This window comes from Clavelina lepadiformis, chromosome 8 (assembly GCF_947623445.1).
Source record: "Clavelina lepadiformis chromosome 8, kaClaLepa1.1, whole genome shotgun sequence".
Classification (NCBI taxonomy): domain Eukaryota; kingdom Metazoa; phylum Chordata; class Ascidiacea; order Aplousobranchia; family Clavelinidae; genus Clavelina; species Clavelina lepadiformis.
Genome location: NC_135247.1, coordinates 16,684,929 through 16,703,057, shown reverse-complemented (window position 1 = coordinate 16,703,057; position 18,129 = coordinate 16,684,929). Strand labels below are relative to the sequence as shown.

Here is an 18,129-nt window from a genome sequence, read left to right as displayed (position 1 = left end):
TAATAGAGAACACATTATCGCTAAACTAAAACTGAAAAATCAATAATGCAAACATATTTTTATTTCCGGCATAACAGGTTGGCACTTGCGTACTTAGTCCTTAGATAAAATACGTATAGAGGATATGAAACATATATTAGAATTGTTTATACTTTTATAGCGATCCTAGCGAATGTAACAGAACCGCTTAACTTTTTTCTTTCAGTTTATGCATTTTGTGCCTAGCATATATTATGAGGTAAAGAATATTTGCTTATTAACAGACAAAGATTTCCCTTTGCCACATGTTTCATTCCTCCAGCGTGGTTTCTTGTGTGCATGTTCATAATGTTTGTTGATTCTTTCATATTCTAGTGCAATTAGTGTCAGTGTAATTTACTAATAGCCTACAGGCCTCCTACCTGCGAATTCACAAAATAACAATCATATAGAGCCGCTTATTATTATTGGGGAGTGTGCAATGCAAACAGCTCCGTGATAAGGACTAAAATCTCTTAGCAAAATTCTCAAATCCTAATGTGGTAAAAAGAAAACAAGTTGGAGCAAGATGCGGGATTTTATTCACAAGTAAGCCCTTCAGCAGCAAGCAAACTGCAACATTTCACGACAAAAAAATTGCGAATGTAGAAATTAAAAAACTGTGGACTAATAAAAATAACTTTACAAAAAAATCTACTTAAATTTCAGGTTTTTTCATTCTCCCAAAACGTTATGGGGATCGGCGCCCCATGCTAGACGTGAGAGAGCTAAATAAAGGCATGCAGCCTATAGCTGCGTTCTTGCCCACCCTGGAGAGTCGTTCTAAGGATTTATAACCGATTGTAATCACATTATAAGACAATATCTCTAGTGGTGCTTAAATGCTTAATTAACAAAGTTAGTATTCCAAAGTTATCATGATAACTTTCCATGTAGCCTACGCAGTTATCAGACACTTGAAACGCTGAAATGTCGTAGGCTAATGGAATAACACCTACCAGAAGAATCCACTAGATGTGGAAGTATTCACTGCTATATTTCTTTTGTCGTCACGAGTCCACTACAACCTACGGTATCCGGGGCTTTATGACATAACAAACAACTGCGTTACTGTAATGATACAGCTCTATGAGGAAACGTTTTGCATCCGTTGGCGGCGCCGGCGACTTGAGTTTTCACACCACGAGTAAAGAAATGTACAAGTGATGAGTTTTTCGCATGTGTGACATCATAGTGAAACATCTTTGGTTTTGTGGATATGTATTAAAATGTATGTAATGAAAGAATCAGTTATGTCATAGTTTGTATGCGATAGAAAAAGAAAAGTGATGTCATAGTAATAGTGAAACTTGTTACTTCGAAAGTGAAAAATCTTTGGTTTTGTGGATACCTCGAAGTGGTATCAAGGACAATAACAAAGCTTACATAAATTTTTCATGGTTAAATTTGTATTGTAAAACGGCCTATAGATAAACCGGTTTTTGCTTTGTTGAAATTATCAATAAGTTTTATTGCTTACAGATTGAAAACAGTGTATATCAAGAGAAGAGTTGACAAGAAAGTGATAAAACAGTTCACAACTATCACTTTTGTTAAGGTTTTCTTTATAGGTTATCTATTTGTACCCTGGTTACTTCTGGGGTTACTTATTCACATGGCTTACTCATATAATTACTTTCTACCTGCTTTAAGCCCTTAATTTAAAAGAAAATTGTAAAAATTAAATTCAAATAGATTTATATCAATTTAATTGGATTCGATTTGACAAAATTTAAACACTTTATGGTGTAAACACGATAAACCGTGATACGTTTCATATTGATTTATATCTGTTGTACACTTTTTCCTTGGTTTTAACGTTTAAATTGATAAAAATATAACACAAAGATTAAATTATAAATTGTATCATACCAAATAGTGTTTAGGAAAAATATGTTTATTTTTAAAAAATTTGAACATCTTGAACTGTTTCATTTTGTACTTGGGTGTATAGAATTTGTTAATTTGACAAAATTTTAACATGTTATGGTGTAAACACGATAAACCGTGACACTTTTACTATTCATTTAGGATTCAATTTGACAAAATTTTAACACTTTATGGTATAAACACGATAAACCATGATACGTTTCATATTGATTTATGACTGTTGTGCACTTTTTCCTTGGTTTTAACGTTTAAATTGATAAACATATCACACAAAGATTAAATTATAAATTGTATCACACCAAAAGGTGTTTAGAAAAAATATTTTTATTTTTTTAATGAAACAAAGTTCATTACCATATCTCAATAACGAATACACAACCAAGCCTATCCATATAAAATAATACATTTCAGTGCTTTTTTCACATCTAATACACAAACCATCTAAAACATATAAGGGAATAGAGGTTCTTTTAGAATATGAAACAGTAGTTAACATAATTATTTATCCAATATGTCTCTAAAATCTGACATACATTCTGGAAACAAATCACAGCTGGGCGCAAATGAATTGCTTGCAACGCACTCCAATGACCTCACAACACCACAATTGCGCAATAATATCTTTTCTCACAGCTGGGCGCGAATGGATTGCTTGCAACGCACTCGAATGACCTCGCAGCACCACGATCGCGCAATCATTTCCCTTTTGACCTGTCACTTAAACAAAATACATATCCGGATGCTAGCGACTTCCCGACACCAGCGTTCTCAAACGTGAGAGATTATATATCCGGCTTATTTCAACACAAGTTGCAATTCATAACAAGATGCAATGTATTCAACTATGACGTATGCTTCTGAAAATATGACGTAACTAACTGTTTTATTACTTGTATATCCACAAAACCAAAGATTTTCACCTTTTAGAAATAACAAGTTTCACTATGACACTTAAGGTTCAGGTCATGTTAGTGTAAATATGATGATCGCATTCTCTAGACTCCAGATGAGTCCAAGTGGTTCACACGGTATTATGCTTCTGAAACTATGACGTAACTAACTTTTTCATTACTTGTATGTCCACAAAACCAAAGATATTTCACTTTAGAAATAACAAGTTTCACTATGACTATGACATCACGTTTCTTTTTCTATCGCATACAAACTATGACATAACTGATTCTTTCATTACCTGTATATCCAAGGTCGACAAAACCCAAGATATTTCACTTTAGAAATAACAAGTTTCACTATTTCACTTTTCTTGTAGGCGTAGTGCAACACACGGTATTATGCTTTTGAAACTATGACGTAACTAACTTTTTCATTACACATCCACAAAACCAAATATTTTTCACTATAACAAGTTTCACTATGATATCACACATGCGAGTAACTCATCACTTGTACATTTCTTTACGCGTGGTGCGAAAACTCGAGTCGCCGGCAACGTCACTCGCCGGCAGATGGCGCCGGTGGATGGTGTCGGTTGGCGGTGGATGGCGGTAAGAGTCCTGGGGCGGCAGCACTATACTACTCACGTGGAAAGAGATTTAAGTATTTAGAAGACTGATTTTGTGTTAAAAGAATTGGAAAAAACTAAAAAGGGTCATTTTTGCAAGTTTTAAGGTGAAAACAGTGTGATTTAGATCATCGATTTCAAGGATGGCTTAATACCTTAGTCATCTTGCAGCTTGGGAAGGTTTTAAATGAATGTTTACCAAAATTTTAGAAAAATAGATAAACAACTAACATGCTGAAACAGTATATGAAATGCTGAAAGTGTATAAAAGATTAGGGTCTCTTATGTCTTTTAAAGAGCTTTTTTGCATTTATAATGAGATTTGTTCAACCTAATCTTGATAATATAAGGGCTGAACAACGAGAATGACTCCATTAGAAGAATATCGTTGATAAATATCATATCCTCCGTCATCTTGGCCGGTCTGATGCCAATGTGATAGAAGAAGGGTTCTGCTGATCTTACACCACGAAAAGAGCCAGTTGCTTTCAACAGAAATTTGTTTAGCTTGAAAGAATATTTTGTTGTTATATAATGGCAAGATAATTTTATTTAGTGTAATAATTAATCAATGCCGGTTGTATGCTGTTTAACAATATATTGTACGTTCTCAACCGGTATAAAAAAGATATCCAATATCAACTTTTCGGTAAATGCATGCGTGGTAGTAACAAAAAATGTGACATGATTGAAAAATCTGACAACATTATTGAAATCAGCGCACTAAATATAGCTAATATCTTCTAACTTTTCAAAGTGTAACAAAAATATTTTTGTTGGTCCGTATTACTATTCCAATTATTACAAGGGACCTAAAAGTAATTGGTGCTTCAAACACAACCCTTGCATGCGAGCAACTTGCAAACAAGACGCTGCTTTAAAAGTCGGGTCATAATTAGAATACAAGGAAGTACTGTAGCTCGTGTGCTTCGTTGGTCGACCTAAACCTAATAAGGAAGAGCCTTTTATGTCTATATGTGTTTACAATCAATACATGTTTGCATAAATTGTTTCCATGCACTCTTCTTTCGCTTTTACAACACTTCCTTCGTAAAGTTATATCAAGAGTCAAGACCCAGCGCATAAATATATTTCAGTTTGTGCTGGAGAACACCATAACCAATAGGATAATATACGTACCCACATGCAGACTTTCAGAAAATAGACAACAAATGAAAAGTTGGTATGGAGTCTCAAATTGTCAAGGCTTTTGTAGTCAGGTTTTTATAGGATATAGTTACAAAGCTACAGTTTAGATGATTTATGTTTTACTGCATACCTTACGGTGAGGCAAAATGTCTTAAAAAGTTAATCATGCGAAAAATAGCAACGGAGGATAAAATATTTTGAATTTTCTTTTCTTGATCTTAGCAAGTTTACCGGATTAAGGGTTATTTGATCTAAAATTCGTGAATCTGAAATCTTAAATTTAAAAGCTTTCTATCACAAAATGAAGAAAACATTATTGCTTATTTTGAACCTTTTCGTCGTCTGGGGACTTCTTGCTGAATGTGGTACTTCTGCTCATGAACTTTCTTTACAGTTCACTGTAACTTAAGATATTCCATAATGTTTCAACACCAAACTTTAATAAACGGTCACAACCTAGAGCTTTTTGCACCTAAAAATTATGTAGTTTTTGTTTACCTATAAGCTTGCTCTCTTCACTGCAGGATCAATTTCTGATCAAGATATACTTGATTGGTCTCGTCAACTTTATGAGGATGATGCAAACGATCGGATATCTGCTTACCAAGTAGATACAAGACCTCATGCTAAAAGGTAATATCTTCAAATACAGATTTGAAATATGAATATGAATTACATGTACAGTACTGCACGTCTAAAATTTAAAACTACCGTTATATTTTAAATTTTTTACTTGCTTATTTTTGTATAGATTTTTCATTCACGTTGACAATACAAAGTTCAATCATGCAATCTATGATACCTTTCGTCCGCTATTGAATAATTACAATCGAAACACTGGACGTCAAGAAATAATGACAAACCAAAAGAAAAAGCAAATATCACAATTTCTAGATACTTTTATCAACGGTCCAGTAGGAAGTCGCTTGTTCAACTTTCTAAAATTGAAAGGTATGTTGAGTTATAATGTGCGTTTTATTTGACAAGAAACGTCAGAATTATAAAACCGGTATTTGCTTTCAGGCAAGGTTAGTTGCAGAGGGAATTTCAAAAATGCTCTCTACAATAAGTGGTTTGCTTTATACAGCCGTTCTCGCAACGTGTTGGATTCAAGCGGGTTAGTCTAATCAATTCAAAAGCTGTTCAAATTTTAAACAATTTCCTATTTGAAGCACATGTTTCACCATCATCAGTGGACTAGGTATTAAGTAATCTTTTGTAAATGAAGGTTCGAGCATGTTTTTGTTGGAGAAGTGAAGAGCACTAGAAACGAAGTTATTGGCTTTCATAACTGGGTGCAATATTACTTGCAAGAAAATGGTGGAAGGATCCAGTTCGTGAACCACTTACGCCAATCCCTTGTAAGATGCATTTTGTCGTTATCAATGTTTTGTTCTAATATTTTTACCAATTTCTTTTGCATTTTTCTGAAAATTTGTTCTTGTTGTTTTTTAGAGAAGCCTACATTCATTGAAATTCAAATGGCATAATGCTCTAAAACGTTGCTCTGGTTTTGCTGTTGGAGTCAGTCCAGCATATGATCTGGCTATTTTTACACTCTGTCACATTGCCAAACCTGGCAACAAGTAAGTCAAACATTAATGTTAATAGTCATCTTGCGTGTCTTAAACAACTTTCTTCAACGTTTTATTCACCGGTTATTCGTTTTTTTAAAGATGCACAGTGAGTTATCCAAACAACAACGGAATATTCAAAGAAACAGATGTACAGACGTATACATGGGAAAACACACCACACATTGCATCAGCACACTTTCTTTGTTGAATTTTTAAACTAATATGTTTGTCCTTTTAAACTATTACTTGTTGAGGACTTTAGGGTAAAATATTGAAGAGTTACATATTCTCTGCTTTTGTTTCTGTTGCCTGGCAACGTATAACATACATGGAGAGAAATACCAAACGTTGCAACAGCAAACTTTCCTTTCTTGAATATTTGGTTAAAATATAAAATCTGTATGGGTTTACTTTTAAAATATTAGTTGTTTAAGACACTATAGGATAAAAGGCTGATGAAATAAATTCAATGGTTTCATATCCCCCAGCAGTGTTGTTATGTTTGCCTGGCAACTGCTTTTCTGCCCGATTAACTTTCAATAGATTCTATTGTAATAAACTTGATTCAATTTTGATTTTCATTTTACACTTTCATTGTTTCCTTCTAATTATTTTGAATAATCAAATTAAGTTTGCTTCTTTTCTCTATTTGCATATTAACCGGACATAGTTGAAATTCCATTGAATTAAAACAAACGCTTCAGCCCTGCGTTGTATGAAATGCTAATTCCTCGTTGCTTACAATAATTGTACAACAACTTCGCTTTTGGTAATTGCATAAAATATTTACGTGCGCTTAATTAATCTTATGCAGTATAGCCTACAGCTCATTATTACTTATTACTTATTTTTTATTTATATGAAAATAAGTCATCCTTTAATGTTTTATTTTTCAAAAAATTAGCCTATGTAAGCATTTTCTACGCGCAAGAGTAAAAATGCATGTTTTACAAACAGATTAGTTTTATTTTAAAAGTCATAGACTCATAGCAGCCTTTTAGCAATGTTAACCTGAGCACGATATACTGTAAAACTGCTTTCTCAATCTTACATGCTGTATGGTTTGTTATATAATTTTCAGCTGTTTAATCGTTGTGACTGATAGTCATGTGTTTGAGTTTTATTAACTATTAGCTTAACTTTTTTAGTCGGAAAATGTTTGTAAAGTTCTGCAAGAGATTTTTGTATCGCTTTCGGTGATAATTAATAAATGTCATATAAGACAAAATTGTTTTGTTTGCGAGTTTAATATTTGATTTTTTGAAGATTTATAAAGCACTACAAACCCAGTGCTTGATAGGTTCAAATGTCATTTGCAAGATAAGTTTACAAGAGAGAAGTGACGCAATAAAAATTTATAAATTGTCACTTGGATATACAAAAAGAAATAATGAAAAAGTGAAATTTGGCTTTAATTTTATTGCTTGTAAGTCCAGTTTCCAATTTCCATTTTTTCCCAAGCAAACTGAGCTTTCGAAATTAAAATGGAGTTTGTACGAGAATGCGCTTTTAGTCATGTTTGATTTGAAGCTTTTACCTCAGACTTCGCTAATTACGTTACCTGCGGCAAACAATTTAGCTAAAATACATGATAAAATTCGTCTAGTGCTTTTACGAAGCAATTCTGACATTGCCAAGCAGTTTCGAACGGTTTATAACCTAAATATGAAATATTTCTGAAACAACTTTCTTTTTTTTGTTATTGTGAAAACGGAAAAGAAAAGAAAGTTTTCACTTAAATATTTGATAATGGTAACCTAATCTACGTCAATTTACAACTTTTTTACTGACTAACTTTGACCAAATAAATAAGGTAAATGTTTATCTTTGGAAAACAGTTTTAATGCAAAGTTACAACTAACAACATCAGTTTGACATAACACATTATAGTACAGCTTCCCTCGATTTCCTAAAAAAATGATGTGGTGCCATAGTTACCAAACCGAGAATAGCGGTGCGGGCCATTTTTTGAAAGTACTTTTACAATTAACTTTGGTGGACATGGACTTGATTTATACTTATCCTAGAAAATTAGCTGCATACATACGAGAAAAAATCCATATACGGTATAAAAGCTGTTGTTTTGTTTTTGTAAATAAACATTAATGGCTCATTTTGTTCCCCAAAAATTTTAACCAATGCGAAAAAATGATGTTTACGTACATAAAGATCAAAACTTGTACCGTTGCAAGCAAAGACCGAGCTACTCCATATGAATAAAATAAAGGTGATTCCTTCTTCTCTCGCGACAATATTAAGTGCAAGCTCCTGTGACGAGCCACGTTACCTCAAAAGAAATACCGACCAAGACGGTTCAAAACAAACGAGATTATTCCATATACTTCACCTCGCATAAACAGTGAGACAACCCAATCTTAAGAGCATTCTGACTGCTGCCACTTCGTTGCCACATAAACACATGCAATAAAACTTCGTAGCTGCGCTCGGCTTAAAACTGTCAAAACTTGGAACGGCCATGTATGAAGCTATCTACAGTATTTATAAGAGCGGACACATTTACCAGTTAGATACAGATTAAACTTTTGCAATAAACATCATAAAATATAGATTGAGTCATTAAGCACTTTACTGAACTACAGTTAAATTTACTAAAGTACATGAAATAAGTAAAAGTATAACGATCGTTATTCTTAATGAAAAGGGTAAGATTTTTAGAGCGCAGAATAGAGTCTTAAACCAATTTTTAATATCAAAGGAGATTCAGTATTTCCTCCTTGTCCAGTAAATATGGAAGAGAAGACATTCGTGCTTTGATTAATTATTTATTTAACGCAATGGGAATAAAAACAAGAAAGTATGCGACGTCTGTTTCAAAATCTACCAAATAAAGATAAATTGAGTAGGAATGCAAAAATTTTACAACGCCAAGCAAGATAACAGCAATGAGAGCAAAACAAGTCAATATAAATTAAACGATTCATTAAAACATTAAACAATTTTTGTTTAAACAAGTAATATTTTCCAAGCAACACATAAATGGTTTACTATTCAACCAAAACACTCTAACAAAGAAAGTATGCTGATGCAATGTGTGGTGTGTATCTCCACGTGTACGTTTGTACAAATGCTGTTTTGAAATTTCCATCTGTGTTTCGATAGCTCACTTTGCATCTTCATAAAATGAAATGCTTAATAAAACTTGTGGAACTTTATTTAAGGCATAAAACGGAATAATTGTGAACATAAGCATTTGACTTACCTTTTTCCAGGTTTGGCAATGTGACAGAGAGTAAAAACAGCCAGGTCATATGCTGGACTGACTCCCATAGCAAAACCAGAGCAAGGTTTTAGAGCATTATGCCACTCGAATTCCAATGAATGCAGATTCTCCTACATTAATTGATTAATTATTATTATACACGTATTATATTTAATTATAGTAGCAACTACATACATACATACATACATACATATTGTTATATGTTACATTTATATATTATATATTACATACTATATTATATATTACTACATACATATTATTATATTTACACATATTTTATTATTATATTATATTTAATTTTATACACATTAATTGATAAACACATTTTTTTTAAATGTATTTTTAAAGCTCGGTAACAATGTTTGGGCGATGCAGTGATAACGGCTTTGAAAAAAAAACAACAACTTACAAGACATTGTTCCAGGTGCGTTAAGTATTTGATGTTTCCCGCTTTCTGTTGGGAATAATATTGTACCCAATTGTGAAATCCAATTGTTTTGCCTGTATAGCTGTTAATTTCTCCAACAAAAACATGCTCGAATCTGTGATGCAAGTAATTATTTTGGTGACAACTTTCGTATTACGATAAACATATGATTTTATGGTATTTATTGCAAACACGTCTTTCAAACTTGATGGATCGCTATATTTGCTGCATAAGAGTATAAACTGAACTTAAACTTTTATTCATTAGAGACTAACCCGCTAGAGTCTAACACCTTCCGTGATCGACGGTATAAATCAAACCACTTGGTTTTGAGGGTGCGTTTGAATTCGGCTTTGTTTGAGCAACCAGGTATGCCTATAGAGAAAGTAATCCAACAACCTTATAATTAACTCAGCTTGTTTGTCTTAAACCCAAAAACTTGAAAGCTTATAGATTACCTTTTGGCTGTAGAAAATTGTACAGGCGAGATCCGACCTTACTGTTAATAAAAGTATTAAGAAATCGAATTATTTTTTCTTCTTTCTCGTAATTCATCGTTTCATAAATTCCTGTTTCACGGTTGTAATTTTCCAACAATGGAAAAAAATTGCTATAGACAAAATGTTGAAACTTTTTTTCGTTTACTTTAATGAAAAACCTAAAAATGGGAAAGTTTTAGTTACATTTTTAAGCATAAAATATTTAGCAACTGTTATGGATTCTTTTTCTGAGATAATAATTTTGGATGCATGTTAAAAAAGTTACTTTTGAGCATTTTGGGTTGTATTTATAGAGTAGTTTACAATTCTGTCGCCTGCGTCGTCCATATAAAGTTTGCGAGATACTTCAAGCATTTCTTTATTAGAAACTGATCCTATATAGATGGAATAAAAATTAAGTTACTTAATTTAAATTTGTTGTAAAAAAACTCTAAAGGTCGTGGCCTTTACTTTTCATATATACAGCCTAAGAAACATCATGTAATACAGTGTAAATGAAGTCAAAAGCAGAAAAAATAAAAACATTTAATATTTACAAATACCGCAATCTGCAAGCAGTCCGCAAGTGAGGAAAAGAACCAAAGTCACACAAAAAGATTTCATGATTTGTAGCCGAGTTGTACCTTTGTCTTATATTTAGGCAATATATACAAGTCACGTAATCAAAACAGCTTAATTGTCGCTATTAATTTTTACCACTGTTCTAAGCAAAGAAATCATAGATTTTAGATTGCTATGTTATTGTGCAATAAGCCCTTTTGGCGAGCCGCTTTGCTATATTTTCTAGACAGTATAAAATTGCATGCCGATTTTACAGTCAAAATACGAAAAAAGCTGCCACTAAAAATCATCGCTTTTTATTGCTAAATAAAGTATCAGCTTTTTTAATGCAACGACGCAGATTATTACCAAAAGAAATTTACGCTCTCCCAAGTTATATAACCTTGATTAGTTTTTCTGCTACACTTGGTCTAGCTTAAAGCACATTTAATGATAACTGTTAAGTTTTTGTTTGTGGTGGGTCATGAGAGTTCTTGGCTTGCCACTAAAACGACCCCAACCATGTTTTCATTTTAAAAATACGGAAAATGTTTAACGAACAAAGTGTCGAACTTGTAACTGCTGCTAAGTTTTACGATGATATACACTATATAGTAATTTGAAACTAAACTCTATAACTGTGCGTTCATATATTTTATTGCTGGAACTCCTTTTATGTTTGAGCCTCTCATTCTAGAATAATCTAGCTCAAAAAACAAACCTACAATAATATTTTCCGGCAGCATATTATTCGAATAACCTACATTATTCAGGCCACCACACTGTTCTAAAGTGTTTAAAACTTCAATACTTTGCACAAACGTAACGTCAAGAAAACAAATGTGTTGTCAATCTCAGAAATTTGATATGTACAACTGGTCAGACAATCAAGCACACAGGGCTGAAATATCGTTTTACAGTATACTTTGTACACTTTTGAAAGGAAGTAGGCCCTCCGCTAGAAATTGATTTTTGGAAATGAAATGATTTGAACACAAGCTTGTCATTCCATGCCATAAACCCGAATATTTTATCTTTGTTGTGTTATTACGTCATCGCTTAATTCTGTTTTATTTTTGTTGACCGTTGTCCATGGCAATAAACGAAGCGTGTCGTGTTTGCCGGTGTTCCAGCACGAGCTTCATCAGTCGTGTTTTAGGTTTCACGTACTACGTATATTGTCAGCGCACTGCTCTTCACTCGTTTGCAAATTTGAGAAATGGCTCCGTTACTTACAAGAACTCATTGCTCATACATACATACTAACAAACATTATTGTTATGAATGTCAACTTTACTTAGATACAACCTGTGGCGTAGAAGCTTTTGGGTATTCTGGATTCATCCAGAAGCGGAAAGTTCTGAGGTGAGGAAAAAGGTAAAAGGATCACAGTATATCGTAGAAATTATACGGTATCCGTTACTTTTACTTCACGTTAAAAATTTCTGAGGAAAAGTTCCTTTTCTTTAAACTTACTGTTTCTTTGATCGTTGTTTCTTAAACTGTAATTGATTTTCTACTTGTAAGTTATTTTAGCCTCCCACGAATCCAATTTTTTTGGGCCACAAACCCTTTTACAGTACGTCCTCATTTTTTTATTATCACATTTTCTTTTGGCAACTACTCAGCTAAAACTTGTAATGACGCACCCCCATTCGTCAAGGATTAGTCCATAGAAAAGGGAAAAAGGAACGCACGGATTAGCCATTCGTGGCCGTGTGAGGTTTTACAAAAGTCGTTGTATACGGCATTTCAAAAGTGTACGCTATAATTTGGCAGCTATTGTAGGTACAAATATGAAAATTCATTTTATTTTAAGACATTTTAAAGCGTTTTTTGAGACGAAAAAATCTAACATTTTTGCGCTTTTCGCATTTCGGGCGGGGTAGCCTCACAAGGAATTTAAGAGACCGATCTCTGATTCCTTCTTGATGTCGTTTGTCGTGCAATGGTCGAAATGACTAAAACACAGCTAAAAGATTCTTTCATTTTGTTGCTGCAACATGTGGCAGTAGCTTATTTAGTTGGATGGCATATGTCATGTTCCGCTTAAGACTTTATCAAGACTATGTCACGATTAATTATTCTCTAATTGGTCAGAATTTTTTTTCATGTCAGCCTACTTTTGTTGTACGTCCATTTACTTCAACGTTATTTTCATATAACTTCAATAAATGACGAAATCTGTAAGAGTTACACATTTGCTAAACTATATTTGCGTAATGAGTTTACAAAATGATTAAAATGGAAATATAAAGTATATGTACATTGTCAGTTGAACAGCACTGAGGTTTTCAGCTATTTCCGAACTAGCATAAGTTTGAGAAAAGCTCAGCAAGATACCCGGAGTGAGGACGCGTTATCGTGGGGGCAATTCTGTGGATTTTGATCTAAAACTGTTGTATTTTTTGAATTGATTGAGCTCTACGAGTTTGCTTATTGAGTGAAAATAAGATAGTCGCGTCAGTTGATAAACAGAAAAAAGCAAACTTTTTTTGCTCAAAGTGCGAAAAAAGAAAGAAGAATACGCTCGGGTAGACTTGCCATCATAAACATATACTCTGTAGCTGTAGACATACTATTGCGAACAGCTCAGCATCTCTTCGTACAGCAATATCACTGTACCAGTGCAAACTGCGTTACTTTCTACTAGAAATGTTCAATAGTTGAAAGCCATTCGCTAGAATCAGCAGAGGTTATTTTCCTTGTATAAAAAGTGTGTGAAAATTTACGTTGTACGCTAAAGTATCAAAACGTAAATACTGTCGATGTTTCTAAGGTTGATGTTGTAACAATATTTTTTGAATTTAAAGATGTGCGACGGCATGAAATATTATCTTCTTCTTTGCCTGTACATGTTCACAAGCAAAGCGCTTGGTAAGTATTTTGACAAATTTCGAAACTCGGTCCTATGATTTACAACTTTGTGAGGTTCCTATCGATTTATGTTGCCCACAGCGTTGTCAATATCTCATTGTTACATAATTATGTCATTAGGTGTTATACCTCAATCTTGGAACTCGTCAAACCGGCTTTACAGGTCAAATTCTTAGAGGAAAAACTATGCGCTAAGCAATTGCACCCAAGCGACCCTTCATCGTCTAAATTTTAAAATTAAATGAGCACGATGAACAAAGATCCCAAGTTATTTCTGATATACGTTGCTATATATGACAAAGAAAGTGAATATTTCACCGTAAGTTTTTTCACGCAACGCTTTGTTAAAGATAGGCGGCTAGGTTAGTGAAAAAAAATAGGTAAGGAGGATTCAAAATTTTGACTTTAGTTATTCGGAAACTATTACAAGTTAGATTTACAGTATATTAAAAGAAATACTTAAGTTAGGTTTAGATATCTATGTTACAACATGTTAGGTTAACAAGAAAATGCGACGAATAGCTTCAAACAACTGATGTTTTCCTGTGAAATAATGACAGCCTGTTGCAAATGTCTTATTAAGTTTTCAAAGAGGTTAGAAAAAGTACTGCGACGAATGGCAATGAAATATGCCTGTAGCTGAATAATAATAAGATTGGTTTAACGTCATCATTTGCTTCTCTATAATTATTGTTCAAACATATCTTTCTTTTATACAGCAACGGTGTGCTGGACTTGCGATGCGGCAAATGGCAACGAAGATTGCCTTTCCAACGGACGGAATGAGACGTGTGCTGATAACGAGGTTTCATGAAACAAATTCTATTGAATTTGATATACTGCTATATATTTGAGTAAACTACATGTACAGTAGTTTACTTCAATTGGTTCGTTTATTTCTATCTGGTGTAGGTATGCCAAAACGAAGTGCGGGTACATCGTTGCAAAACGTTGGTAACAAAACGTTGTAAGCAACGCGAGGCGTGCCACAGCAACCAAGCGCAGGTAAACTTAGTATGATATTTACGAAACATTATTGCAGCCAAGTCAACGTTTTCTTCTAGGCTTTTTGTTTTGCGTTTTTTCCTGCTCAAACATTTTTCTTTGACTTGGTAAGTTGCCCACAAAATATGGTTGTTTTCAGAACGTTAATGAAGGTTCGATCCAATGCAACAACAATGACGCAAATTCTATTTGCAGAAGTTGCTGTGATTCTGATTTATGTAACACAGACTTGCTAACTCTTTCAGGTGGATGTTTTAGTTTCATGTCATTTTCTTTTTTTGCCCCTAGCGATATGATTTTAGTTTTGCTGTTGCGTCAAAAACCCAAAAAGATTTAAAAAGAGATGTATTAGGCTTGAATTATGCTGTAATCCGTTGAAAAAGGTTATCGTTCGACAAAAAAGTAGCTACAATTTTTATAAGGCTATGCGCTTTTGCGGTCTGGTCTTTGAAAATGCATCGTATACAAACAATCGTAATGTAATATATACATCGAATACATACTTTTGTGCTGCATCAAATTAATTTTACACCAAGTAACAACATTCATTTATGATTAGACGTGTATGTGCGTACAGCTTGCTATGGGCTATTGGTCTATACACAGGCACATTATTTGGTTTAAATATATGTTTATCTGTTTGTCCGTATACATTAGATTAAAACTGTAGGATATATACTCATTATGTGGCACAGGGAATTCGTGCGCTGGAAGATGTACTGCTTCCTTCGATAGCAACCAGACATGTCAGTGCAATTTTGCATGCACCAGGTTTGGTGATTGCTGTGACGACCACGAAAAATTGTGCATGAGTGTGGTGAATGGTAAGTTACCAATGCAAGGTTCTGCATAACTTGAATTGATGTATATATTTAAAGTAAAATACAGGCCTTCAGCAAGAATATACCTAGTAATGCCTATTTTAGGCCGTCAGCAAGAGTATACCCACACCTGCTGTGCATTACTTTAAAAGTGAATACACGGTATATTTCTTACATCGTAAGTATATCGTAACCATAGATGGGCTTTGATGTTATGTTCTTAAATTTTGTTGATCCTGCGACTACAGGCGTTCGAGATAGCGAGATTCGTTCTTTTTCGCTCGACTTATACGATCTTGATGATAACAGAATCAACTCGAATGAGTTCATGATAAACCTACAAAATCAGACCGACGACAAATCAAGAGTGGACAGTTCTGAGGAAAGGTTGGAAGATTTCATTACTGAAAAAAAAGAAGGGGGCAAAGAAAAGATAGAACTTCAACTTAAACTTCTAAACAGATCTTAAAATTTAAGGTTTTTCGCAGGTTCTTCACTTTTCTTAATGAGCGTGTCATGAACAAACCAATATACCGGGCATTCATAAACTTGTTGGATAATTACGAAAAAACCCAGGGAATTAACGAAACAATCTCGAATGAGGAGATGAGGGAAAACGAGAGGTTTCTTAACTACTTCATTGACAGCAGACTTGGTGTTCGTTTGTATGAGTTTCTGGCCAAAGCAGGTTGAAATTATCTTTAATTTGCTGTAAAATGTTTTTTTTTGGTATTGACGTGGTGTAGACCGCCTAATAACTTGCTGAAAATAAACAGTAATTTTTACAAACTACTAAATATTTTTAACTCCGGAAAAACTTTCCGCCTGATGTTTTTACTTCATGATTTTTCATGCTCAAATATACTGTCTAACTGAAAAACTTCTTTTGTCGTTGTAAGAAGATTTAAATCCTGAGTATAGACTTGACCCGTCAATGCAAGTTGATGATGCTACTCCATCCTATATATGTAGGCTTAGCTGGATGTGAAGGGAAAACTCTCTTTAAGGAATTTATCCGAATAATGTGGTTTGAGATGTTCACGAGACGAAACAACGCGTTGGATACAAGCGGGTGAGCCCGTACAGGCTATGCATGGTTATACTTGTTGATTTTACCGCGTGCTATGAGTGCAACCTACTGTAAAAACTGCTATGATCACGTTATTTCATCCGTGTTGACATTGAATGGTTGAATATAGAGAGATCCTCTCCAAGCACTTGCAAATGTTGAATAATATTTTTACTAGATACTGCGCTATGTCGTTACTTAAATTTCTACAATTGAAATTTGAGTCTGACTGAAATCAATTTTCGTTTTATTAATTTATATTACAAGATTTTTACTGTTACAGTTTTGAGCATGTTTTTGTGGGAGAACTTAGAAGCAGTGGAGTTTCAGTGACTGGATTTCACAACTGGATTCAGTTTTATTTGCAAGAGAAAATTGGAAGTTTGAACTATTTTGGCTACGTTAGAACAAAAGAGGTAGGCTTAATGTGGTTTCATGCAAACGTATTTGTTTACAATATGCTGCTAGAGTAATGTACAGTTAAGTGAAAGCCAGTTTTCAACAATAACAACAACCATTATATAATCAGTAATTCTATCATGCATTTCTAGCCCAACTTATATGATCTACATTTTGAATGGCACAACGCATTGAAAGGGTTGGCGGGAATTGTAATTGGTCCCAGCCCACTGTACGAATTGGCCGTTTATACACTTTGTCACGTGACCAGGCCCGATTCAGTGTAAGTGTCGTGACCTAAAGTTACGTTCAAATCGAAACTATACTACTGTGTAAACCCCTCAAAAAACCTCTTTGTTCTCAGTTGTGCGGTTCTCCTTCGTGATGCAGATGGAGTTCCAGTTAAAAGAGAAATTCAAACCTACACCTGGAAAAACAAGATCCCACGTTTTAACTTGCGATATGTTGGAACAGCTTTTTTCATTCTACAGTAATCCATTCATATTTAAATAAACTAACAAATGTAAAACTGGCGTTTCATAACTATAACAACTCATAAATCGTAAACGATATTTGCAATCGATTAGTTTTATCCATCCTTGACATTTGTTAGTGGTTCCATGTCATATAAATTCCTGTTTTTATAATGGTTTGATTTTTGACTATTTTTCTATATTCATCAAAAACATTTTCTTTGCATCAGACGTCTTCAACCTGTTGCTAACAATTTGTTAAGCAGGTTTTGACTATTATGAGTATAATGAAACAAATCAGCCATTGCCATCATAAAGTAATCACGTTTAAAATACCACGCACATTATCATATTCTTGTTGTTATATGAAATAATAGCGGTCGTTTTTATATTTTTATCATTTATACACGTTTACAGCGTTTTCTAGAATATTGTTTTTGGATCAGAGAAGTGCATGCGTCTCTAATTTTCGCTGAATAAAAATCGACTGATCTACATATTTTTGTAACTTAGGAAAGTTTTAATGTTCTCTTCTTATTGTCTAAAAAGTGCTTAAATTTTCAACAAGTAAATCGTCAACAATTAAGTAGTTCTTACAAACAGCATTTCCAATTATGAAAA

At 33.7% G+C, this 18,129-nt stretch overlaps 3 protein-coding genes across 6 annotated transcripts; 2 read left to right on the top strand and 1 right to left on the bottom strand.

Annotated features, from left to right (window-relative positions):
- Window positions 1-4,785: 4,785 nt before the first annotated feature.
- On the top strand, window positions 4,786-6,859 carry LOC143468402 (uridylate-specific endoribonuclease A-like). The gene is made up of 7 exons (XM_076965593.1): window positions 4,786-4,944; window positions 5,104-5,212; window positions 5,331-5,530; window positions 5,603-5,696; window positions 5,808-5,940; window positions 6,035-6,165; window positions 6,256-6,859. The coding sequence occupies exons 1-7, from the start codon at window positions 4,881-4,883 to the stop codon at window positions 6,362-6,364; spliced, it is 840 nt and encodes a 279-aa protein (XP_076821708.1). The 5' UTR covers window positions 4,786-4,880; the 3' UTR covers window positions 6,365-6,859.
- Window positions 6,860-8,751: 1,892 nt separating this feature from the next.
- Window positions 8,752-11,275, bottom strand: LOC143468401 (uridylate-specific endoribonuclease A-like). Of its 2 annotated transcripts, none has more exons than XM_076965592.1 (7): window positions 10,867-11,275; window positions 10,590-10,698; window positions 10,283-10,434; window positions 10,100-10,199; window positions 9,807-9,939; window positions 9,377-9,507; window positions 8,752-9,288 (listed from the first exon to the last, which is right to left on the bottom strand). In XM_076965592.1, the coding sequence occupies exons 1-7, from the start codon at window positions 10,925-10,927 to the stop codon at window positions 9,180-9,182; spliced, it is 795 nt and encodes a 264-aa protein (XP_076821707.1). In that variant the 5' UTR covers window positions 10,928-11,275; the 3' UTR covers window positions 8,752-9,179. The 2 variants fall into 2 exon arrangements, with proteins under 2 accessions (XP_076821707.1, XP_076821706.1); XM_076965591.1 differs by having other exon boundaries at window positions 8,754-9,288; window positions 10,283-10,482; window positions 10,867-11,274.
- Window positions 11,276-13,409: 2,134 nt separating this feature from the next.
- LOC143468391 (uridylate-specific endoribonuclease A-like) lies at window positions 13,410-18,003 on the top strand. Of its 3 annotated transcripts, none has more exons than XM_076965579.1 (12): window positions 13,410-13,559; window positions 13,678-13,741; window positions 14,461-14,546; window positions 14,654-14,746; window positions 14,886-14,991; window positions 15,442-15,570; window positions 15,816-15,954; window positions 16,056-16,255; window positions 16,540-16,639; window positions 16,920-17,052; window positions 17,188-17,318; window positions 17,400-18,003. In XM_076965579.1, exons 2-12 carry the CDS (start codon window positions 13,678-13,680, stop codon window positions 17,527-17,529), a joined length of 1,311 nt encoding a protein of 436 aa, XP_076821694.1. In that variant the 5' UTR covers window positions 13,410-13,559; the 3' UTR covers window positions 17,530-18,003. The 3 variants fall into 3 exon arrangements, with proteins under 3 accessions (XP_076821694.1, XP_076821692.1, XP_076821693.1); XM_076965577.1 differs by having other exon boundaries at window positions 13,424-13,580; XM_076965578.1 differs by lacking the exon at window positions 13,410-13,559 and having other exon boundaries at window positions 13,588-13,741.
- Window positions 18,004-18,129: the final 126 nt, after the last annotated feature.